Source organism: Apis cerana, linkage group LG6 (genome assembly GCF_029169275.1).
Source record: "Apis cerana isolate GH-2021 linkage group LG6, AcerK_1.0, whole genome shotgun sequence".
Classification (NCBI taxonomy): domain Eukaryota; kingdom Metazoa; phylum Arthropoda; class Insecta; order Hymenoptera; family Apidae; genus Apis; species Apis cerana.
This window is the reverse complement of record NC_083857.1, coordinates 3928936-3955059: the sequence shown is the minus strand read 5'-3', so window position 1 is coordinate 3955059 and position 26124 is coordinate 3928936. Positions and strand designations below refer to the sequence as shown.

The following is a 26124-nucleotide window of genomic DNA, read 5'->3' as shown; positions in this document are numbered from 1 at the left end:
AAAAAAATGAACGAGATCATTATTATAAACAAGATTTCATAAACTTCTCAATAAACGAATATATTAAACGATTCGACGAAGCTTTAATTTGATTCTTCGACGTGATCACGAGTGAGACTTGATTCCTTAAAATCATCTGGATCTATATTAGATTTATGGCTATCCGAGTGAACGAGAAGAGTTCAAACACGGAGCGAGGAAAGGCGAAGAAAGAGGGAGAGAGAGAGGAATCTTTTTACTGCTTATTCTGTTGGTGCATGGCCTCTCCGCACGCGTCCGTTGCGCGCGTCTACTACAACCGGCATGGGGTCGACGGCCTTCCTGAGGATCGGGCTCCAGGTCCAGCATCACCTATCGGACGGAGAGGGAAACTTGGTACTCCGCATTCTACGAGAACGGGGAGACCCGTTAGCGGTATCTATGGCCACCTCGGCCGTTTCCAACCGATGCCACTCTTAAATAATGTATTCGATTTATGAACAATCCTTCGAATTAATTATACGGCTGTTTCTTGCCGACACCGCGACGATGCTGATAGCGTCGCGAAACGAGGATACGGATGCTGTTGCTGCCGGCACACGGACGAGATAATTAACTTTCAAATGTCAGTTGGGATGCAGCGACATTTCACTGTCCTTTTCCTTTTCAACCATCTTGTCTAATGGTCGCTCGTTTTGTAGAATAATTGAAAGTTCTTGGAAAATGGATGGAATCGGGTAAATTTCATCTTTGTTTCGCCCTGACTTTTCTGACTTTTTATTACGGACGGATTATTATATATGTATAAGGAAAAGTATGCACGAAATTGGAATTTCTTCGTGATATGGATTGGAAGAAGAGTGTAACGTTTTATTTGAAGAGGAGGTTCAAAGAGGTTTGGATCGGTTTGGACGGAAAGGTGCAGATCGTGAAGGTGTTCTGTAGAAAAATAATGTGGTGAGGGGACAGTCGAAGAACGAGTGAAAGTTTCTGACGAATCTCTCGACACTTTGCCCAAGGTCGTATATTTCGTTTCAAGGGACAAATACGGTAATTGAAAAGAAATAGAAAGAAATATGCTGTGCGTGAAAAGAGAAATTTGAACGATCATATCACACGTTTGCGACATCAAAATGCCAGGAATTTCAAACATTTGTTCGCTGCGGAAATTTGAAAAAGAGGTATCCTTGAGCGAAACATTGCATGACTTAGCCTTCCATTAATCACTCGATACAACCTGCTCAATTTATATACCTGCGGTATTTATCCTTACAATTATTTTTTTTTCTTCCTTCAAATCTTAAATAAAACAATTTTTCTCTATCATCATTGACCAACATCATTGTACCAAATAGAATATTCTATACAATGAAAAGGAGATCTGTCTCTTGTATCTCAACGAAAGGAAGAAAAAAGAAATTAAAAAACGAATACTAAAAAGAGAAGAGAGAAAACAGTAACAGCAATCATCGATAGAACATCGATTCCTTCTCGCTCGACCAGGATGCGTATCAACGCCCGACGAGGATGTAGCTCCCCCAGCTCGTATACCATTACGACAGCCAATGACTTCTGGCCATGTAAGGCCATCCGACGTCACAGCCTATGATGCATGCCTAATTGCCTCTAATGGCCAGTTTTCGAAAGCCTCGTCCGTGCTGTTAACCGTACTCGCGCGAAACCAGAAAATCGGACAACAACGAAACGAGAGGGGAGCGAAACGGCTACCTCGTCCACGATGGACGGTTGGAATTGGAGTTGTTAGTTATCCGCTTAGCTGTCATGGATCGCATATATCCGCGTGTCTTGGGCCCTTTTCTCTCTTTGCCCGGTTAAGTCGCGTGCGCAACTCGAACAACGAAGAAGAATCCTCTCCGTCTCCTCCTCCTCTCTTTCGAGATCGTATCCCTCGATCTTCCTCGCACTTCCTCCTCCTCGAAATGCCTCTTCGTCGTTCCTCGTCGAGATTTCTTTCCAGTTTCACAGTGTGTGCTCGTTAAGGCGCAGAAGTCGCGCCGGAACAACGACGATTCGTATCCGGACAGGACTATTTATGATGATAACTGAGCCGAGCCCCAACACTTCGTAAATCGGCAAAACTCGTACCGATCCTCGTTAGGAGAAATCAATCGGTCGGCTTGTCGCCCATCTTTTGCGAGATTTTCGTTTTTCTGACGAGCTGGGCGCTCGTTGGCTCGTCCATGTGTCTGTGGAATTTCGTGAGGTTCTTTGTTGAAAGGGATTCTTTTTTTTTTTTAAATTGAGATATATATATGTATATATGTGATATATATGTATGTATATATGTGAGTTAAAATTGCTCTTTACAATTATTTTTTAACAATAAAAGCGAACGATGTTTAGAATCGTGAAAAGAAGAGGAAAGTTTTAAAAATTGATATTTCTTGATATCGTTTATAAAGGATTATTGCGAATTATACGACAATGTTTTTCACAACGGAAAACGAATGTGTATATATATATACATTATCGTAAATTATAAATTTAATAAATTTCTTTTGTATGGGATATAGCTATTCATCTTCGTGAAAGAGAAAAATTTTTCTATATTTCAAATTTCAATTTACAATTTCTGAGAAATGGGCATTCCTTTACCTATTACTTTTCACATAAAAATCAATGTTGCGTTCAGTCCCTAATGAAACCGCGTTCCAAATTTATTTATCGTCGATTGTTTCTCTAAATTTACATTCCTCGACAACGTTAACAATTTGTCGGACGTAAGCGTTAACAGAGGACGCCAGTCGGCTCGATTAACGATTCGTGAGCCGACAGGCCCAAAGTTTTACGACTCGGGGTGTAAAAGAGGCTCTCCTGTTCGTTACTCCCTCTTGAAAAGCCGACCGGGCAATGGAACTCGTTTACTTACCTCTTACCTGAACAAGAGGCCGGGATACAGAGGAGGGAAATGCTTTCGTAGAAACGTGGCAAGCCGCACAGAATGTTTGCACATTGTATGTACCTAGCTATCCTGTGCTGCGAAACTGGAATGTTCCTGCCTGACGAGTTTGCCCAAGGAACGATCGATTCCAATCTTTTTCTACTAGAAAAATTATTTTCTCGATTCAACCTAGAAACCTTTCTTGAAATAGTGTCACGATTCAACGTTTTAATGCCAATATCCATATCTTTCCGACGAATTTAATTAATATTCCCTTATTAAATATTTTTATTTTTCGAGTCCAAATTTGATGCTGTTGAAAAAAAGAAAAGAGATTAGATAAGCAAATTATTCTTAAGTTCTTGAGATTTGTTTTTTAAATTGTATTTAATTATCGGTCATTTTTCATTTCGCCGAGAAATCCGTGTGTTTTTCAATTATTATTATTCTCTTAATCGATATTTCTTTTAAAAAGAGTCGAAAAAAAAAGAAAACAAGCATAAAGTCCACTTTTATGGCTATTAATTATCCCAAAATACTCTTACGAACTTTTAAAAAGAGGTTTCAGATTCCAAATATTATGGAAAAAAAAAAAAAAATAAATAAAAATACCTAATCATCAGCTACTTCGAATCTTCGTATCCCTTATCCATCCGCGAATCTTCAAAATTAATATTCGCTAATAATCCACCATCTCTTGTATCGGTATGCGAGATCCATCCAGAAGCCACTACTGTCATACTGTCCACAAGAATATATACGATGAACCGGAGAGACGAGTGGACGTCTTTTAAAGAGAGATATAAATATTTCACCGAGAAGCCGTACATCACCACTAATCTATGTTACACGTCCATTACGAATCGTCGTTGACCGTCCAAAAATGGACGAGTCCCGGGCCCGTGTAATTCAATCTGGGCGAGGGAACGAGACGAAACGGTGGTTGGAAGGAGACAGGGCTATGTATACGACGCAAATTAGGCTACCTGAAAACCAGCGTGCAAGAAGTATCGCTCGCGATTAGCAAGTCGTCTTACCAAATTTAGCGAGCCGCCGAAAGCGCCGCGAGCATATCACAGCTCGGAATCGGCCATGTCACGACCCCTTCCTTCCTTCGTCCTCGGCGTCGAATGTTTCCATGCATTTCCAGGAGAATTTCGGGGGGCCCCTGTGATCTTTAAACTCCAAACTGCGGCATTACGGCCGAATTTGGACTTTTAAGGCCCCTACGCGGTCGGTACACCGCATTAATGTATTATTCTTGGCACGGCTGCCGGCCCCTGGGCCCTCCTAACGAAGTGCAAGAATCACAAATGCCCCAGAAATTCACCGTTCGCGAAAAAATGTGAATCTATCGACATCGACATTTGGTGGATGTTCGCAGGAAAGAAAATTTTGGTTTGATTTTAACGCGGAAATATAATGCAAACGTGGAATATTAAAATTCTATAATAATTGATTCGGATAATCATAAATAATAAATCATAATTTGCGTTAAATTTAATCTTCGCGATAGATTAATTTTGATCTCGACTCTTTTACAAATTTGGAGCGTTATAATCATTATTGGAATCACTTAATTATTATCATAATTGATCGAATACCTATGTAATATCTTCGTACGCATCGCAAATTCAGAATGTTACGCGTTCTTGAAGAAACTTGTTCGATGATTTAACCAACCACTCGCTTAAAGCATTATAAATATCCATACATTTATAAAATACTTCGAATTTACCGCGTAACGCGCCCTAAAATTATACCGTTAAGGACACGCATCGAAGGCCTTTAACTACGTCGGATCGGCATGCATGCATCATGCATACAACCGGAAGCAGTAGCCGTGTGCACCGTGCAAATTACAGGGTGGGAGATGGGAATTGGGGAATCTGGGAACCCGGGCCCAGAATCAATTTTGATCGACGACCAGTGCGGCGTCGTATTATCGATGTGTACCACGAAGCTGAACGCTTCTCGAGCAATTAATCCCCAATTTCCGGGGCACGCGCCACGCACGGAGGAAACACGGGAGGAATAACGGTCTCGAAAGACAATTAATTACGACGTGGTGGACAACGAAACTGGATTATCGTTGCACCTATGCACATTGTTCCCAGTTTCTCTCCACGTACGATACGCGAACGGTGTTTATTGGCCCCACGAAACGTGACTTGATTCGATTTCTGTTTTCTTCGTCTCTCGAAGATCGGTGTGCGCATTCGGTCTCTCGGGCAGAAAACGATCGGTCCAGTGTCCGGTTTCGCCGACTAATAGCCGTCCACTTTTCCCTGTCCACGACCGATAGCGTTTCTATTAAATTGCACTTGCACAATTTCCGTGTTGTAGCGGCTCCATGCAAATCGAGGCGGCGTTTATTGTGCCAGAGTAAAAAAAAAAAAATTTAAAAGAATGTAGCAAACAATGGTCTTTGATTCGATTCGATTGTCGCGTTATGCAAATTAAATAAATGCAAAAAAAAAAAAATAAATTTCTTTTGGAAGATGTAGGAATGTAGGAAAAATACGAAAGTTTTGTTTTATTTCGTTTATTATATTTTAGAAATTGAATGATGAAAGAAGTAATAAAATTATACGATGCAAAACCTTCTTTTAAACGAATTAAAAAAAAAAGATATTATTATAGAAATAGTTTTCCTTATTTTTAGTTGTTACGAGTAAATATTTTACACATATTACACGCTCTATAAGTATACAAGCTTGTTAAGTTTTATTATTTATCAGATTTGTAGAGAATAATTTAAAAATCAGTTAATTTTCTATTTGAGCTAATATTTGTAGTTTAATATTTAAACTTGTTCGCTATTTGCACGAGTGGCAAGCTAATTGGCATAAATACCACGTATAATCTCTGATCTATATCGTAATTTTGATTTAATATCATGTTGATACGAAAAAGCAAATTTATTCGTTTGGTATCTTATTGGATAGATGAGAATAAATCATTTAAAATTCCTTTGATTTTTATATTATATTTTTCATCTTGAGATAAACATCGATTCAATTAAATCGCTCATTTTTATTATTACGAATAGGAAACGAATTTTAAAAATTTTATTTCAATCTAGATATCAAATTCCACTTCCAATTTCTAAAAGATTTTTTAACTTAAATGTATTAAAAATATAAATTTGATCTTTTATTTATCGTATCTTTGTATAATTTATGTTATATAATTTAATTTTGATTAAAAATTTTAAGATTAATATTCCGTCTCTCAAAACGTATATAAATATTTATCACTGTGGACATCTACAAATGACAATCGAGCACATTCAATTATTATTATCCAAATGGAAGAAGCAAGATACGGTATCATTTGCATCATAGGATATATAAACGCTTAACGCTTTCGATTGTAAAGAACGAAGCACGATGGAGCACGATCTTAGGAACATTTTAATTTGTGATAGAAAGGGACAAGCTAGCTACGCGTGGGTTCATAAAGACGATAAAAGCAGGGCTGTTTGATTGACGCTGCCACGATATGGATTTCCCAACTGTAATCGATTTCACCGGCAAATTAATGCCTTCTAACGGTACCAAACTCTTTCGAAATTCTCTGCATCAAACCTCCTTTGGTTTTTCATCGAGATTTTTATCTCGACGTTCCAGCTCATCGATTAATTACGCCCAGATACATAACCGATCGTGTTTACCGTCAGCTCAAATTTAATTACTGTACACTTTTCATTTTAATGCGAGTGTACGTTTCATCCGCATTCATGTTAGAAATTTTATATACCATTTTATGTGCATTTTATATATTCAATAATAAGATTTTACTGGATATACGTTCGTAAGAGATTCTGCTTTAGTTTATAAAAAAGTAGAAATTTTTATAAAATGAATTACGTATATAAATATAAATTTTACGAAATACCAGATTAAATCTAGAGAGGTAATATTTCTCTTCAGAATTTGTGTTTGTATATCGAAAGCAGTGAAGTGATAAATAAGTAAGATAATCAAAGTAAATCCACGATATTAGTTATTGAATATTTTCTTCTACTTTTCCGGGTTACATAAGTTAAAAATGTTAAGTTTATCTAATCTTCTTTCTCTTCTTCTTTCGGCGCCATGTTATCAACGTGTCTTCAAATTTTTTTTTGGACCCTTTCACAAATCACATTGAATCAAATAAATTATATTATTGTATTTCGAAAATACTGGATCGCTCAAGTCGTTTTTTGAAATTTTAAAAATCGCATTGATCGGAAAGAAAGAAAAAAAATATTAGCGTGATCCGACATAAGACAGCTGCACCGGCTGTGCTAATATTTGGCAGACACCTCGAGTCTCGAAAGATAACTGCAAGGTAATCTCACAAATTTTGAAATATGTCTTCTCTCGTAAGATCTATCCTCGAAAGAATGAAGACACGAGATATTCACAATGAACTTGAAGTTTTCCAATTATTTAAATAATATTAAATATATGAAGATGAAATTTCTTTAAAAAAGAAAAAAAAATAGTCGCGTTGAATTCGAAATCAAAATTTAAAGATTCGTCGGTACGTATATTTTAAATATAATTAATTATTAAGACATTATTGGATCGCTTTTTATTTAAATACCAAATGATGGAATTTCTTCGCAATTTAAAAGATCTGGAGCAATATGTATCATCAACGTTTTACCGAAACGTTCACGATCTTCGAAGAATAATAAATCTCCATTAGAGACCTCTGAAGAATCATCGAAAGTCCATTGACCTCGAACAGGGTCCGGTGTTCTCGACAGACGTCTGGACTAACGAGCTAGATGCGAAATTCATTCCGATCCAGATATTATCTGGCTTTACTTCTGGAATGGCGGTTCGATTAATCGACAAAATATCGAAAATTTATCGTTTCTCAAAAAGAGTGCTCGAAATATTTCATATGGCTGGAATTTTTTGCGCTGTATTCTTGTTTAAATTTATTTAATTGAAATATTATTTGCTCTACAAACTTCGATATTAACTTACATACTTATTACCATTTTATTATCATTAACATACATACACAGATACGTATTACGTATTAGTATTAGATGAAAGAATATGGAATATTTGCGAGTTGTCAAATATAAGTTTTTGTTCTTTAATTAGTTTTAACATTATTTTTTTTTTCTTCGTTTATTCCTTTTTTTTTTTCAATATAAAACAAGACAAAATTTCTATGGCATATATCGTAGAATTCATTATACCGATTACAAAGATGTGTTCTTAAACAATATTAACCAACATTCTGGGACACAAGAAATTAACATTCTTCAGCGTATCGAATTAGAAATTCCATTTTCCCTAATAGGAATTATCCGATAAACAAGTAATTAGAAGTGACAGTTGCAATTGCGTTAATGCACCAGGCTCCGTAAAGCCTAATATGGCTGGATCGATAATCTATTTTTAAATCTGAGTATTTCATGGTATTAATTGAAAATCATTTAACAATTAAAACTTCGTAGCAAATGATTATACGATTATCGCAAATAAATTAAGCGATATTCCTTTTAATAATATTCATAAAATATTAAAATATCAAAACTCTTGTCAATCTCTGAAGAAACAGATTGAACTTTCATTCGGTAAGATAACTCCTCCTCCGGAAGGTATAGAGATTTAACCGGAAGCCAGTCTCTGGTCGTTACGGTATCATTTTGTCCACGGCAATAATAGTTTACGAGACACTCGCGAGGCGGATGATATTACGCCACCGTAACGCCACAGGCTCTCGATTTAATTTAAGGTGCACCGTAACGTTCCTCCGCCTTTTTACGTGGGCGTCGAACGCGTGCTGCCCGTTTCCTACGATCGACGGGGTGTTACCGACGCGTTTTGTATAAACCTTGTGTGACACTTTCGAGAGGCTAACCTTTCTTGTTAGCCACGATATTCGAATTTTTTTTTTCTTTTTCGAAACACGTCGGGAAACGATTTAATCTGAAATTAATCAATCCAGGAGGCCGGGTCGTAGATGAGCAAGATATAGGTTCGAGTCCAAATAGAATGACACTTAATTTCCAAGTGACAGGTCTACGGGATGTCTGTCTTTTATCCTGTGTCAATTATCTCATGCGTGGTTAAACACTGGCGGGGAAAGCATATGTTAATTCGACCGATCGATGGCGTGTCGTGGAATTAATTTATCCAGTCTTTTGTGGAAAAAAAATATTCTGAATATTTTGTTAATCGTTTTTGAGGGACACATCGTGAGCTATAGTCTTTAATGTAAAAACATGTCAAATGTTAAGTCTTTTAATCACGTTACAGGAGTTTCGTAATTTTAGATTAATCTTTAGATAGAACTATGTAATCTAATTAGATAAAAAGTGTGTATTGATAAATCCATAAAAAAAGTTAATAAGCTCGATGTAAAAATAGCATTGGATCTCGAATGGAATCAAAATCTAGGAGAAACTAGACGAAATATCGAAAAAGAAAAAGTCTTTAACACTACTAGCAATTACCTTCTAAATAAAAAGATCAAATCTGTTTGTTAAACTAAAATTCTACCATTACCGTTTTTCCAGAACCAGTAATTAAAAATCGTTAATTTATAATCGCCAACCAATAACTCGAATCTCCAGCATACACACCACGTGACCAATCCTACTCGATTCGACTCGTTGAACGTATTATAAAATCCATATAACCTCAACTCCACTTATTGTGTGTCGAGGAGGAACAAGGCGCGATTTCAAGCGGGTGTTGTTAACGCTCGATCCTTCTTCATAAATACGGGATATAGAGGGCGTTTCTCTTTTTTGAACGAAACGACACCTACCACGAGAAAAGCACGGCTCTCGGAGAGTCTATCCATCGAGAGGTCGCCACGTATGCACATAGGCTGGTCGCGTGTATCGTTGGGCGGGAAACAAGGCTCTCGCATATCTACGACAACGTACCGGTTCTCCGCGTTGTATCGGCTACTGGTCCATATTAATTGCTTTCATAATTCAGATCGAGCATACGTAATACGTAGAATGGCCGTGTTGCCGTCGCCACTTGGTCGAATAAGTATAAACGACGATCCATAATATTCCTTCCTTCGCGCCCAGATTGCACTCCACAGAATTTCAATTAATAAATAATTCCGCTCTTTTCTGCAATTAACAATTATCGAACACCGCGATAAATTAATTCGTAAGAAGGTATGCAAGATCTGAAAGCAAGGAGATCATTGCACTCTTATAGTAAAAGTGTCTAAATTTTTTTCAAGATTGGAACAAAGAGAAAAACGTTTAAAGAGAGCTTATAATCTTTGTACATTTCTATGAGAAATAAGATGAAAAAAATATTCAATCCAAATAATTCAAAATTGAATTCGCGCAAGTATCCAATTACGAATGAAAATTGTATCGTTGCGATGCAAAATAAGTCCAAAAAAGTATTTTAATCTCGTTAAAGCATTATACACTCGCCCGATACCGCGATTCAACGAGCGGTTGAAATTCCGAAATTCTTGCAAGTTTCACGGCCGGAGCTCCGCGATATCGCAATCTCTGTGGAAACGGATCGGCTGACGAGGGACACGGGGCCAATCGATAAGGTCTGTCGTCCTCCGTAACCACAAATCAATGCGGGCACGGAGGCCCCTTCGTCGTAAGGGCCATTAAAGCACGTTCTCCATAAAATATTTTATCCGGTTTGCGGATCGATTTGAAATCCGTAGAGCGCCTCTCTTGGCTTTCTCGTATCTCGGCCTGGTGCCCGTACCCAGGCCAAGGGATCTCCTTCGGGGCAGCCTTTTTCGGCGCACCAAATTCATAAATAATGACTCAAGACCGGGCCCTCCCTCGTGTATCACGGCCTGAATTTGTAGTCTTTAAACCTTTTAAGGTTTTTGCGATCGGCGCGCCTCTCTCCTCCTCCCCCCTCCTTATAATCGCCTCGTAGAGAGAGAGACTACTCTTCTGATCGCCAGCAGTCGGCTAGAAAGATCGAGACGCGATTCGGCCGATCAGTGACCTCCAGGTGAACGCATTCCTTGACGCAAGTGGTGGCACTCGGCCAGCCAGCCGCGAATAACACTTTTCGAAACGAGGTTGGGTACCGTTCTTGATTCCTTGTTTCTTTGAAACCGTTGAATTACCTTTTTCGTGGTAAACGTTTCGATCGAAATTTTTGTCAAAGTAAAATTGTGCATCGATAATCAACTTTCTAGGAAAACTTGCCAATTACTTTTTATTTCACGACAAAATTGTATTTCATTCGGTACTTATTTCCATTTGTCGATTTCTGTTCTTAATCGATCGCGGTTTCTTTTTTCGTTATTAATCGCGATTTCTATTCATGAAACGTTACAAAACGTTGTATCGTTCGCGTGAAATTATAATATTCGTCATAACGGTACGTATTTTATGAAAAAAATTGCAACAATTAAAAAATAAAGTTTTGCAATTAATTTTTGTTTTAGGACGCACAGGAAAGGCGAAGCTTATTCCTCTTCCTCAAAAATCTTTTCTTTCACAAACGATCATTTTTCTCGCACAATGCCTGCTCTGTTACAAAAAGCATGGCATGTATAATCAGATTCGTTATGCATTCTATTAAACGGCAGTTACGCTACGTTTTACGTAACGACCGACGAAATTTCTTCCTCCTCTTTCGAAAGGAATCAAAGCAACACGTTCGCCGCGTCAAAACTCCTACCTCGACCCGTGACAGACTTTCTAACATCTCCCGTTGTCTCCCGCATTACCTTAAGTCTAAATAATTTCCTTTCTCCCCCTCCACTCCTCCATTCCCCCTTTTCACGTGCCTGTGGCTGCGTATTGTGTATATGACTAAGTAAGAACAGGTAGACCTAGAGAGATAACGGTATCGGCGACTGACAAAGCTGACAGCTATTTCTTTCGTACCTCTCTCGGCTCTTCCTCTCTCTATCCTTCTCTCACAACGCTCTATATTCCATTTTAAATAAGAACCGCGTCGAAACGGCGCATCTATACCCGTCACACACGCCGCATAGAGAGAGAAAAAAAGAATCTCAAGTTGGAAATCTTTCGTATTAAAAGACGCATTTGTCCAACCGTTCTTTCGCTTAGAAATGTCAATTCACAAATTAGTTACGGTTACGTCAATAAGGTTCGCTCGAAATTCGCGCCGCCATTATCGCCAACATGGCCGCCGTGACACGCGGAACTATTCTTTCCGATTCGTCGAATTAACGCTCTCCTCCTTTTTTCCCTTTTCTACTCTTCCCTTCCAAGAAAGGATCCATCCGCTTGTTTGACACAGAATGCTAATACGTTCATATATCTCTATAATTCCTCCTTCCTTTTTTTATTCCGAATGAAATTCGCGTTCGAAAATTCGGAACCGACTTCTCGATCGATCCGAGACGAGTTTAAAACCGACTTCACGAGCTTTCGTCGTGGTAACGTCACTCCTCCTCCTCCGAAAGCTGTCGTTGGGTTCTTCAGGTCGTGCCGTTTGGTAATCCTATACGTCTTGAGAAACTGGTTTCCGCACGACGTGTTGCGGGTAGCGCGCAAAACAAATTAATAACAAGAACATCATAACCACGGGCCCAAGGCTGTCCGAGACGCTCGCGAGCCACAGCTGCTATACCGGGTGATCCATAGCCATTGTTGTTGCGGTCGAAAGAAAAGCTTACGAGCTGCCGCTGCTGTTGCCGCCGCCGCCGCCGCGCAATCTCTCGAGCGGATACACAAGCACACGGTTAATCTCTCGCGTGGTCGTATTACCATTTGATAAGGTTAAGCCCCGCGATTGTGCTGGGAAAATTGCATGGCGAGAGGTTTTGATTTGCATACACGATACGTATATAACAGTTTTCATGTTGTTTGGATAATATAATGGAAATTTGGATTCTTTGTGCGGCTAGGAAAAATATTTTTCTTAGAAATTCTATTATATATATATATATATATATATATATATATATATATATATATATATATATATATATACTATATAGCGTAGGTTAGATGTAATCATCGGGAAAAAATAGAGTAGAATTATTGTATTGAGGAAAATGAGAGAAAAAAAAATAAGAGGAAGATAAAAATGAAGATCGTCTGAAAGTCACGTATTAAACATCGTAAAATAAATGAATTTGTAAGAGAAGATAATTAAATGAATGTTTGCGTTGAAAAATTATTGGCCGCTTGATAAATAAAATAATAATTTTAAATTGAACTACGTATTAATAATTTGGAATCGAAAAATTAACATTCAAAACATATGAGACTCTTAGCTAATAGACGTTTTTAGCTTACGATTCTGCCTGTTTGAAAAATAAATCCTTCTTTCGCAATTCTCCCCTATGCACAATTTTCAAACACTGTAATAAATATTAGGAATTTAGAAACCCTGATAATTCGTTCACACTTAATATAATTAAACCCAAGTTTTATATCCCTGAAATTTATGATCAATGCGGAAATTATCCCAGTTATTCCCTATAATTGAACATGTAATTAGAAGTTACAAATTTATAACGCACAATACGGTCAATATAACTCAAAGGACAAGCGTATCTGTGTCTAATGAAACGAAGCAATTCGAGTTATTCACTCTTCAACTACCAATACGTCTCAACAAGCTCGCATAACATACCGCACACGAATATCGCCGACTGCCGTATAATTTATGCACTTTCCTATAAATACTATTGGAAAACTGCACGGTTTTATGCACGTGAAGCCTTAAGGCGATATCACCGGGGAATGTTACTCGTTATTGAGCCCAATATAACGATACTATTCCGCTTTTAGAATAGTTTGACAATCGAGCATAACTATAAGATATAACGACCCAAAATCTTATCAAATCCTTTCCCCCCTTTCTTTCATTAGCACCTCAGAGTTAAGGGATTCGTAATAAGTTAACTCAGGGCAAGAATTTTAATTAAGATCCGTATATTAATCATCGAATTCGGCCAACTCATTGGATTCGTATGAATGTTTTATTATCCCCTCGGAAGATCGATTGCAACGATACAAAGGATACCGACAAAAGCGCTAATCACGAGAAGAAGCATTGCTTTTAAGAGATGGATTTTTCTTTTTGCGCGGGATGCAATCTAATGGCTGTCGATGCTCAGCGAAGGTCAGCGGTGGCCGATGGCAGGTCAATACGATCCGTACTTTTCAGGACAATGGCTGAGTCACGCGATATCTCGGCTTGCTTGCACGCCATCGAATTATTACCGAGATCTTCTCTGGTCTATCCAAGTTGGTTTTCGATCAATTTCAACGATTCGTATATTATTAGCAACCGCATCTCGCTATTGAATTTGTTACGTTCGACGAGTAATTCTATTTTGTCTCAAGTTATATATCCCCTGGGATAAATTCGAAATGGTTAACGAATTTAAAAATATTGAAAAGGATGCGTGAGAGTGAATTCACAATGAAATCGTTTTTCGAGGAAAGCATAAGGCGATTTGCATGTGATCGATTCTGATCTCGTATTTGTCAGAAGGGGAGAAGCCGCGTATAAATCGGATTTTTACGTAGATGATCCAGGATCGTTCGGTCGAACTATGTTTATGCATTCAGCAGACGATGCTTAAATTTTCGTTTCATCGTGCCAGTCGACACTCCGAAAAAACGATATGTTTTAATGCATTCATGGTCGTTCTTTTAAATATTTCTATAACACATTTATCACTTTGTCACGCAACGAAAATGTCAATCGCGATACCCATTACTTACGTAATTTCGATAAAAAGGAAAAGAAAAAAAGACCGTGGATCCTCGAGCGCTGGATCCGAGTCGTAAACTCATCCGAAGGGAGGAAGGGGCTACGAGGCTAATTTCTGTCGCTCAAGGGACGTCTGTTAATACTTTAAGCTCGACCTACCCCTCGCGTGAAACGAAAAAAAGAAGACGAGGCGAAAAGGAAAGGCAATCGGCGTGCGTGCCACCTGGAACAAACAGTTCTCGGAGGATATTTGCATGCGACACGATGCCAGAATGCGGCACTGCTCGCTCCTCGACACCGATTCCCTTTCCGTTCCTTCCTTTTAATCCTTTTCCCCCTCGCGGCGTTTATTTATCCGCCGCAGCTGAAACCGGCCGAGGAATCCTTTTAAAGTGATATTTCGACGACCACGGATGGATTCCAGCAAGGTCGAGGCGCGTGCTTATGAAAATACCGACGACGAAGGGGACCACGGAACGGGGGTAATGGTCGCCGAACGATCATCCGCGACGAGCCGCTTCGTTAATTATTCTAATTAGAGGCCTGGCCTTTCGACGACCCTCCTCGTCGTGGGTGCTCGATTCCAAGTGTATTCGCACGAAGCGAATTCGAATCGCACGGCGATCCGTGTGAGATAGCGAGAAACCTCGTAGATTTGACCAGATAAATTTTATTTGAAATTGAAATAGGAAAGTGGTTATTTTTAAACGTTGCTTTCAATAGGAATAAATATAAATAGGATTGCGTTCATTCACAACCAAAGCTCATGTAACTTGGAATAATTTGTAAAAAAATTCGCTCGACGACCATTGGTATTCTTCGAATCGCGAGAAATAACACGATTAAGTAACAAATGTTGGAAAAGATATGCAAAGAGTTATATTCGTGAAAATGAAAAAGCAGTGAGAAAATATAAAGATTGCCGCGAAGAATGAGGAATATTTTCCATAAATGTTAAATCTTGAACGACAATCTAAAAACCTGTTACTCTCCAATTCCGAATAAGGCAACGTTTAAACCTCAAATTATGTCAACCGGGCGAAGATGGATGCGCCGTGCGATAATTCTGAAATTAAGTAAGCGCCTTTCTTATCGATCCTGCGCACCTTACATCACGCAAGCTCGAGGACGTAGCACGAGGATATAATACCAGGGTGTATGCACCGAGTTTCTCAGCGATAGATCGTCCCGATCCAGATCTTCCTCGATATCGCCAGTTTCTTTTCGTTGGTGCCACGGATTCAGGCAATACACCGTTCAAAAAAAAGAAGACCAAGAAAACGGTTGAAGGGTAGAGAGGAACGCGCGAGAGAGGAAGAACGAGCGGAGAAGGAAAAGAAAGAAGAAGAAGGGCCAAGAAGAAGGAGCATTATGGCGTACGCGGCGATTCAATCGCGATAACTTTAACGCACGTGGAATGTCGGACTTGCCGAGTAGGCAATTATAACTCCACGTCTCGATCTGATGCACTTTGGCTGGGGAGGCAGAGGTGGACAAAGAGAAGGGGGACAGAGGAAGGGCAGAAGAGCGATGGTTTTTACGAGAACGATAGTAGATAGGTAGTAAGTGTTCATCACGATTAATAGTTGTCCTCTCCGCGTTTTCGATAACAAAACTTCGACGAAAGTTGTATTTCTACTGGTGGCGTGGCGTCTCTCTGATAAGAGGAACATTTTCGTTGATAAACATTTATGTTTACGTTCGATAGTGGAAATGAATTTTTCCACTAGTTGGAATATTGATCGAAATAATCTCTTAATTACAATCAAATATCATTTCCGATGAAATGATTTTCTGCGATCGATCGCGTTACGACATCGCGTTTTAATAATTCCAGCCGGATTACGTATTCGGTAGAAGAATTCTTCGCGTTATAAAGATTTCTTAATTAAAAATATGAAATGGATATCGTTGGAAATACCGTAATAAAAATGTTAGGAAAAATATACTCTATACGGACGATAAATTTCTGGAAAATTTTTCAACCCCGTTACAAATATCTTCGTATCATAATATTAACTGTTCCAGATAATATCCTCGCGTAATTATCCGCTGGAATTTTTTTCCTTTACTCGATCTCGAATTTCTAAACTGTTCTTACGAGTGCAGTATTGAAATCCTTCCTTTCACTCGTTATCGGCTCGGTGCCGTTCGAAAAATCAGCAAAACATCGATGCGCTCGTAAAAGCATTTAAATAAACTTCGCGATATTTATCGCTCGACTCTAAAATAATCTTTGACCGATCAATAATCCTTTTAAATTATTTGAACTGTTAATCGCAATGTCCCTTTCATCGTGAACATCCTTCCGCGATATCGCGTGAAAGGGCTCCATATTTCGAATTTAAAGAGATCTTAACCCAAGGCACGAGACGTAAAGATAAACTTTTACGTTTAGAATAATAGCGGTTTTATATTTGCAAATTGTTTTATTACCACTACCTTATATGTGGTCGAAAAGTTTGAAAAGTTTAGATATCTTCGTATCTTCTCGAAATTATTTAAAAATATTTCGATTTTTATACAATATAAAACAATCCTCTCTAGAAATAGATTATCAAAATCATTATAATTATAAATCTTTTCATAAACTTAATTTTATCTCAGTTACGATGGCCAAAATTTTATTTATCGATTCGACCAATCATTTCCAAGTATATCTGTCTAGAAGCATAGGAACGAATAGCGTGGCCGTGCAAATTGGAAGAAGAGGCTGCGCCAGAGTGCGCATTTAGGATCCATTAGCAAAAGGAGATAGCAAGGACGTAAAAAAAGGCAGTGACCGAAATATCCGGAATCTTTCGCTCACGGCCGCTAGCAGGAGGTCCTTACGATAGTTAATATCTTTAATGTCCAGACTGTAGCGCGAAACAAGCGTTTCTAAACTCGCCTTAAACACTTAGAAATACGATCCTACGTCCCAAGGATGAGCGTGACCGCGAATCGAGCATTATCCTCCACTCAAACTCATTCGAGGGATCCTTGGATTTTCTTTTCTTTTTGACCACGTATAATCTTTCAGAAGATTAAGAAGGATTTTGAAAAAAAATTAGCCGAAGAATTTGTAGAGTTTTTTAATTTTTTCCACGGATTTAGCCACGGATATTCATTCGATATTCCTAAAGATTTTGGATTTTTCGACGTTTTGGATGGTCGTTGAATTTTATGCTGACTTCTCCCAAAGAGGAGGAGGAGGAGGAAGAGGAGTCATTTTTCGAACGAAACATTGACGATCGAACGAAGAAGATCGGGAAATATAGCGTACGGCTTTCTTGCGGGCAATAACTTAAAATTTGAATAAAATATTGCAGCCAAGAGAAGCTGTCGGACAGGCTGCACTTCGTATACTTAACAGCAAAGATTTATCACCACGTGCCGTCTTAAATTTTATGGCCAGTACACGGAATATCAACGTTCAAGCAATTATTTACCAGGCTGTGATATTATTTTTCTCGATAATATTAAATCATTAACGGTATGAATATCGCGCATGGATGCTACATTGACGCCGTGCAATCGAACCAAATTGATGAGTGAAAAAAAGAAGAAGAAGAAGAAAGAATGGAATTTTCGTCAATCTCCTCCATCGTAATTCAAGCAAAATTCCGAGATAATAAATATTATCACGCGTCATGAAGGTAGATAGCGAATAAACCGAGGAATGCGATTTGAGTTTCCTCGATCGAGAGAGGTTCAGTGTAGGTGGCATCGTACAGAGAAAGTGCAATAAATTATTTCGCTAATCCGAGGGGTTGGTTGGGACGTCCTGATGGGTGGGACGAAAATTAATGTAACCAAAGTTTGTGGGCAGATAAATGAATGGTTAATGTAAATGTTAATGTCTCGTGTAGACACCTGAGAGGAGAATGGGCCATTGATCGATGCATAACAATCTAAGATCAATTGGATGTCTAAGACGGTTTGAATTTAACGAGATAGGATTTTAATGGAGCGCTCTGTGTAATTTCGATGAAATTGCGATCAAACAGTTATAATAACTAATGTCTGCACCAGCACTTGAAAAATCAAAAATCAATAGGTCACGTGCACGAAAAAGATAAAAGAAATTTTTCTAAATTTTTGGCTGATATTTACATTTTCACTTATGTTAGTGACCATTAATTTCCCCCTTCCTTCCAAAAAAACACAAGTAGCCCTATTATCACTCGTACTTTCGCCCGAAAACGAGCTTGCTAACAAGCAATTAAATTAGGCCACGGGTGCCCTCGCGATTATTCCTCGGCTAAACTCGCTCCTTCTATCTTTTTCTTCTTTTGTTCCAGGTAAGTTCACGCGTCCAACTCGGACCGGATCCCGAGAGACTGACCTCAAGGAAGGACGGTAATGCACAAGGCTCGAGAGGCCCGCGAGATAAGGATCGGGTGTTCGTTAGCCCGGGCCCCAAAAATCCGGCGCTTAAAAACAAAACGGGCCGGTGGTCGTCGCGCCGTTTCGTGGAACGGCTGTGCCTCCGCGTATGTATAAATGGTTGGAACGAGTCTACTCGGGGCAGGAGAAGAGTGGTCCGTTTGCCTGTGTAATAGGGAGGGGGAGGGGGCTTAGATCGGGAGGGTAGATTAACAGGGGGATACACGTGTCAGGCTCAGATTGACGCGATTCCATTTTAACGAATTATCTTGACCCTGTCGGGGTAGCAGGATGGAGGGGGTGTCGTTTTTCTACTCCTTCGTGGAGCTGTATGTTTGATAGGCGCTTCTCTTTGGCCGGGGGAAAGAGAGAGATACGATTTTTGGACGAAGATGGGGAGGGATGATAATTTGTCCAGTGTTTCGTTTCGGTGACTTTTCTTTCTTCTTTTTTTAAGTTTCGTCGTCGTCAAATTATTATCTCGAGTTTCTTTCAAAATTATAGATTGTTAAAGAAACTAGAGGATATCTGTTAATATAGATATACATTTTTTCAAATAATTTATCGGAAGGTTGCGACGCCCAATGATACTGTCGAGGATAAAAGATTTATATTTTATTAGAGATATAATAAAAATCTTTATTTTTATTGCGGATTCTTGGCGTTTGAAACTTGAGCTCTAAATTTCGTGTAAAAATACGTAGTAAAAGGGGATAAAATATATAAATTTTGTCGTATTTGATTCAACTTAATTTTCCACGGTATATCTGTTATGGGGAACTGTATTACCTACACAAAACGTTCCAAGTTAGTCTTATCGCGGACAGTTAGAATTCATAGATTGAGAGACTTTAAAGGTTACAATGCTATCTAAATCAAAAGTAACGGGTGATTCAGCGATCTTAGCACGGTTCAACTTAGCAACGGTTGAATATCAACGTTTCTACGAAAGGCTTCGAGACTCTGTAAATCAATTTGCATGCCGGTTTATAGAGCGCGTTAAAATAACGCGCTCCGCTTCGCATTTATGTAAATGGAAAACTGTCCACCGTCAGGCGCGACATGCGTCTGCACTTAATTCATTTTTCTCCCGGCAATTTTATACCACGTTGTTAAACGGCCCGATTCTTAAGTGAATACCGCTCGAAGCGAGCGATTGCCCGCGGCCGTCGAGGGACCCCTTGAAAAATGAGTTTGTATAATTTTAATAGCACGTCCCTGGCCTCGGCCGATGGTTACAAGCGCGAAGATTGATCGATACATTGGACGCGGATAGATAATACGTAGCAACTTCGACGAACGATTCTTCTTCTTCTTCGCTATTTTTTAATTGTATAAAATTACCCTCGGTCTTTAAAAGGTTTTTGAACTCTATCGCCTTCGTGGAATTTTAGAAACTTTTTTCATAATTTCTCTTCGATATTCTTTTTGTGATAACATTCTAGCATTCTGGTGATATGCGAAAACACAAGAATATAGAGTGTAAAGAAATTTGTGTAAAGTAAGAACGTTTATTTCACGCAGGTATACGACATATAATTAACGATTTTTTGAAAAAAATAAATGATAAATCGATTCGAAACAATTTTATCCGAAGTTTCCTTCGAGACGAGGATAATTCATGCAAATCTTCTTTGTTTGTACATAATTTACGCGTGGCTTGGTGTCATAATTCGAATTGGTGGCGCGATTTGTCGTGTTTTTCACCGACTCTTCTATAGATTTGCCGTGTAGATAGGGTCAGAACCAGAGCTGACAGAACGCATCTCGAGCGCACGTTTTACAAGTTGTTTTACAACCCGAGGATACAACGCCACACGCTGAGAACTCGAGGACCTCTCCCTCTCCTCGCGATAGCCGCCGCTCTCCTTTGTCCTGGACACGGATTCTACTTTTCGACCAGGTTCCTTCGCTTTGAAACCTCCTCCTGTCGACACCTTCCCTTCACGACGTGTTCGCGCCTGATGGACAGTTTTGCACAACGATTTTTCTTTCCGTCACGTATGTTTGTTTTGAGAAATTTGAGAAATTGTGCGAGAAAAGTGTATATCTATCTGTCGATTCGCTGATGAAGCTTCTTGTGAATGGAAAAGAATTGTTACGAAGAGAGGATAAGTCGAAAGAGAGAATTCTTTTACCTTAATTTTTCTTATACGATTCAACCGTGAATTTAGATTAATTTTTCTATTTATATTCCAATGGAATCTTTTATTATAAAGTATTTTATATTAATTCACTAGATATTATGAACTGGCTTGATTTCTATTAATTCTAATCTAAATGTATGTTGAATTTTCTAATATAATAATTACGAATAGGAAAAGAATAATTTCTTTTGTTTACTTTTATAATCTACCTCAGCTTCATTTCACGCATTTTCCTTTACTATATAATTACGATATTATATAAACCTATCACATTCTCTTATCAGAGATTTAACTCGAATCCTATCCTCAATTATCTTTTGATTTCCCTTACACGGTCGGTTATTTTTCAAAATCAAGAATCATTAAAATTCAAAACAAATATTATACGACAATTACCAAGAAAATATAAATTTTCCTTTCTTTTATCGCAACTGGAATGCTTTGCTCGTTAAACTTTGGATATTAGAAGTAATTAAGCGATCAAAAAGTTTATATATATATAATCTGCCACGTTCAGAATTTATAATCGATCGAACGGCGCCAGTGGTTGATACTGGAAATACTGGATATTCCGGAATAAGAGCACTCTCACTTTGCATGTCGACACTCTTTCCGTAGTAGGCTAACGTTCCTCACCGATAAAACTGCACACCGGTTATCGGCCTAGAAGCATCGCGACCGTTCGACCAGCAAATTTAAGAAACAAACTCGATCCTGTTATGGATATCGTTCTATCTTGAGGTAATCGTCGAACAAACGAATCGAGTCTTCCTTTCAACGTCCTCCTCCCTCTTCTCTTTTACAACTTATAAGATAAGAGTATTTCAGAATATTAAGAAGATAACGTATTTTATAAATTTTCGTTGTCAATAATCGTTTGAAAGAAATTGAGATCATCGTGTGGATTTCAATACATCATAATTCATACTATTTTTAATGTACGAATATATTGATAAAATAGATTAGATTAATCAATAGTATTAATCATCATGGATATTGGATCAATATTATCGAAACTAACGTTAATATGATATATTCTGTCGAAATCTGTGTCGATGATTTCAATGAACCCATCAAATTTCACTTGAGAGGAATCTCGAGCAACGATATGTCCCAAACTAACGATGCATTCAATTCATTTTCGATGCACACGATCCATAAACACGTTTTACGAAGAACATAATCAACATTCGAGGTTATCCCTGGTTCTAGGAATAGGTTACTCGAGGAATTACGACGCGGTGTATACATGTACACAGAGTAATGGAAGGAAGAGCCGCCTCAATTATCAAGCTCGTTTGTATCAACGTTGTTTACAGCGTCTGGCCCCTGCCAAGCATTTATATCCACCAGCTTATATATCCAGGACGCGATTTTACAGCCCATCCACGCATCGCGGAGTATAAAAGCACGCGCGTGCCCCTCTCGAAGGAATAATTCTTCATTAATTGCGATCGCATGCGCGGTTCACATTCCTCCCTTCGAGGATGCGCCTCATTCCCAGGCTAATATTTCATTAAATAATACCTAATAATAATTTCTGCTCTTACAGATGATTTCGTTGGCGATTTCGAGCGAATATTCGCGTCAACCTGGTCGAGTGTTTATATTTCAACCGTGTATAATATAAACTCCATAACGTATTATCAGAAGGAGGAATAATAACGAGAGATGAGCGCGAGCCATAAAAGTCGTGGTCGGGTTCGTGTTCGCCGTCATAGAGAGGATTCTCTTGGCTATTGTCTCATATCTCTAAAACCGTATCGAGGGAGGGGGGTAAAAAAAGTGCGTCTGTCGAACGTTCTAGGCTCTGAGGATCCTTTGGATCCTCCGTCGTCCACGGGGAAACGTGAAACGCGGCGTGGGCCCTGTCCTCGGAATTCTCTCCCTCCCCAACCCCTTCTCTCCCTCTCCCTCTCTCCTATCCTTTCCCTACGTTTGGATTCTTTTGTTTCCCGCCGCGGAACCCCAGTCGAGATCCTATCTGACGTAAATAATTATCCTGGAGAGGCTGCAGATGCCCCGCGTTCGAACCGCGCTCGGGGATTTTCATTTTAATCGTGGATCTCGGAACGATTCACCGCGGTTCGAAATATTCTGGATATTTGGGAAGGAAGAAACTGGAGTTTTGGAAAGGATCAAAGTGATTAAGCGGCGTTTAGTGTGTGTCCACCCCTTTTATTTTAATCGGGGATCTCGGTAACGATTGGAAATATTTCGAGTACATTTTTGAAAAAATTGTTTGAGTATTTATTTGGAAATGAACATTTGGACCAGCGTTTGTCAAAATTCTCGAAATTCCGAATTTTGATGGATCTTATTGCGAGGGTGAAGCAGAGATGAGGCAAACGATACAATAAAATCGAACACCTGTCATTCCCTTCTCCTTCGTTTCAAAGTGCCTCACTTTCTCTCGCTCTTCCAATGATCAGACTTTTTCTAAATCCTGGTTTCAAGCTTCTATTGTATTTCATCGTCGAAATATCGACGAATTTCATAATTTAACGAGGACGATTACCTCCCCAATATGTTATTCCGGATTTATTTTCCAATGTTTACGTCTGTTCGTGCGTTTTTATCTCGATAATCGTCACGTAGAAGGAAAGTGGCAATTTTCAGAAGTAATCTTTTAACGGTGCAATCTCACCGGCGGAATCAAGCGATTGCGGGGTATTGTTGTGAACACGGTTTCCTTTTTTAGCGTGAACGAACCCGATAAGGAACGGTTTTATGGCTCGCGCGTAATTGAACTGCGAGCAGCTTGATTTCGTTTTAAGGATACGGGTCGTGAGAAGCGATCTGTTTTGGAACGTACTATACTCGAAGCTTGATTTCAGATCGACGAGAGAGATGAGATTGATCGTGACAGTGAGATATTTTGCTTTACCTGTTATTATTGAAATCGGTATGATCGTTGCGAGGCGAACAATTTTATATCTTAACTTTTTTCTTTCTGATGAAAACAAAATTTCCTATTTCTTCCCGATAAATTCTTCGAGCGAATCGTAATATAAAAATTATCTCTTTATCGTAGATCATACGAGAAAAGTTTTTTAAAGTTTTATAAATATTCAATATTTTTCGAACAATATAAAAATCATTACCACGTCAAGTAACGCTTTCGCAATGTTTCATACCATAGTCTTGACGAAAAAAATTTTAAATTAAAAATAATAATTGTGGAAAAATTGGAATTACGCGTGATGTAACTGCAATCCCTCTGGGCCCGTTTGTCCTCGATCAGCCAAACAAATTACACGTTAAACGACGTGCCCTGTCACGCACATTCGTGGCGGCTCGAGTCTAATGTCACCCCGGGGGAGCAATTTTCAGGCATTTTACTCGCGACACACGTTCCACGCCTCTGGCCCTATTGTCTATCCGTGACGAGACGAGCGCGCAATTTATCCTCGAGGACACTGTCACGATCAAAAAGAAAGGAAATCCGCCTTTTCTCTCGTGCACCGCCTGAGAAATTAAATTTCACCAATCCGGGAAACGAATTGGGAGGAGGAAAGATTTCGAAGAAAACGAAGATGGATGAGACGGCGACTACCGGTGAGTGAAGATCTTTTTTCTTCTTTCTCTCCTTCTCTATTATTTCTTCAGCTTATTTGTTTTGTATTTGTAGCTGCATGAAAATTTATTTCGTTCGCTGTAAAGTTTTCACGAGTGGTTTTTATTCGAATGGTTGTTGATAAGAAGCGAGTATGTGCGCAGTTTAATGGCCAATGTTTAGAGATTCTATCGATTATTGAGAATATCAACAAATTAAACACGAATACGTACGTTCGTCGTGATAAAAGACTATAATTGATAAGAAAAATAAAAAATAACGTCGTAGTAAATAATAGAGTATCGCATATATGCACGATAGATAGAAGATTTTAGATCGAATATCAATTCCGGGTAAAAAAGAAACAACGTTATTCTGGAAATTATTATTATATTATTAAATTTATACGAAGTTATATTTAGAAATGATATTTAGATGAAGCAAGGAAACTTCGATTGCTTATAATTTAATAAATAATTTTTATACTTTTAGAATTTATCTTGTAAAGAATATATTATTTACTCTCCACGAATACATTAACCATCCTCTATCTATTATAACAATTCAGAAAAGTCTTCACATATCTCATAAAATTGCTTCGTATTTGAATATATTATTATGCACCATGATATTTTATATTATCAATAATTTTTTTTTTAATTTCAAAATCAAAAAACGTTACTAATTCAGAATATCGCAATTTATGAGATCACTCGTGAGGTATTTGGCAATATGGAAAGTTTCACTAATCCATTCGCTCGATGCTTCCTTGATTCACAACACCAATTTCGCGTATTGTTCTTCTCGAGCGAACGATTTATCGGATCGACCTCGTTTCACGGGGCACTTTTGTCGATCCCATATCCCAAACAGATCCGGAATCTTGGCAAACGCTGTCTGTCACCTGATTTACGATCACGATTGATCGTTACGCGGACGATTATCCATATTCGAATTTTGTTTCGTTACTTTGCTGATGGAAAAAATACAGGATATATATTTCGGCAAAATATCAGAGGCATTTAATTATATTTAAATAGAAATGAAAAAAATCCTAGTTTGTTGATAAAATTAAATTATAGCTAGACATCAATGCAACAAATTTTATATTAAAGAATATGAAATCTCATTTTACAACACTTTTTTGAGGAGAAATTTAATTAAATATTCGTAATTCAATATTACATATGTATATATTCGGTTGTATAAAATTTGTTTGTAATTTAATAATGAAGCATTTATTAAAACAAAATATTTTCTTTTATTGTGTTCACTTAGTTTCACTTTTGCATTTTTGTTGTAGAAATGTATGAAACATCCTGCATATGTTTTTCGTGATTGCTTTTACGTTGTCGTAAGTTCGAATAAATTCGATTACATATATCAGAGATCAATTTTATACTAGAATTGTTGTCTGCTACACTGTTTTCTCTTTAAGTTTTTGTATTCTAGGTTCGCTTGCCACGAATCTAAAGTGGGATAATAATCCTTTCTACT

General features: G+C 38.3%; 1 protein-coding gene and 1 long non-coding RNA gene across 5 annotated transcripts in view; one reads left to right on the top strand and one right to left on the bottom strand.

Moving 5' to 3' along the window:
* LOC107993429 (epidermal growth factor receptor) overlaps positions 1-26124 on the top strand; it is a 159035-nt gene that overhangs the window by 39493 nt on the left and 93418 nt on the right. For 2 of the 4 annotated variants that reach the window (XM_062076024.1, XM_028664632.2), the window contains one exon: positions 22284-24629. The exons of 1 other annotated variant lie outside the window; for it this stretch is intronic. Coding sequence is in view for 1 of the 3 variants with exons in the window: in XM_028664632.2 (XP_028520433.2) it covers positions 24608-24629 (22 nt within the window). In the remaining 2 variants the exon portion in view is untranslated. Of the gene's footprint in view, positions 1-22283; positions 24630-26124 lie in introns of those variants that run through there. One more of the 4 variants, XM_028664631.2, reaches the window with a different exon arrangement.
* LOC114576926 (uncharacterized) lies at positions 2523-3661 on the bottom strand. Its single transcript, XR_003696474.2, has 2 exons — positions 3494-3661; positions 2523-3194 (listed from the first exon to the last, which is right to left on the bottom strand). It is a non-coding gene; the product is annotated as an uncharacterized LOC114576926 (long non-coding RNA).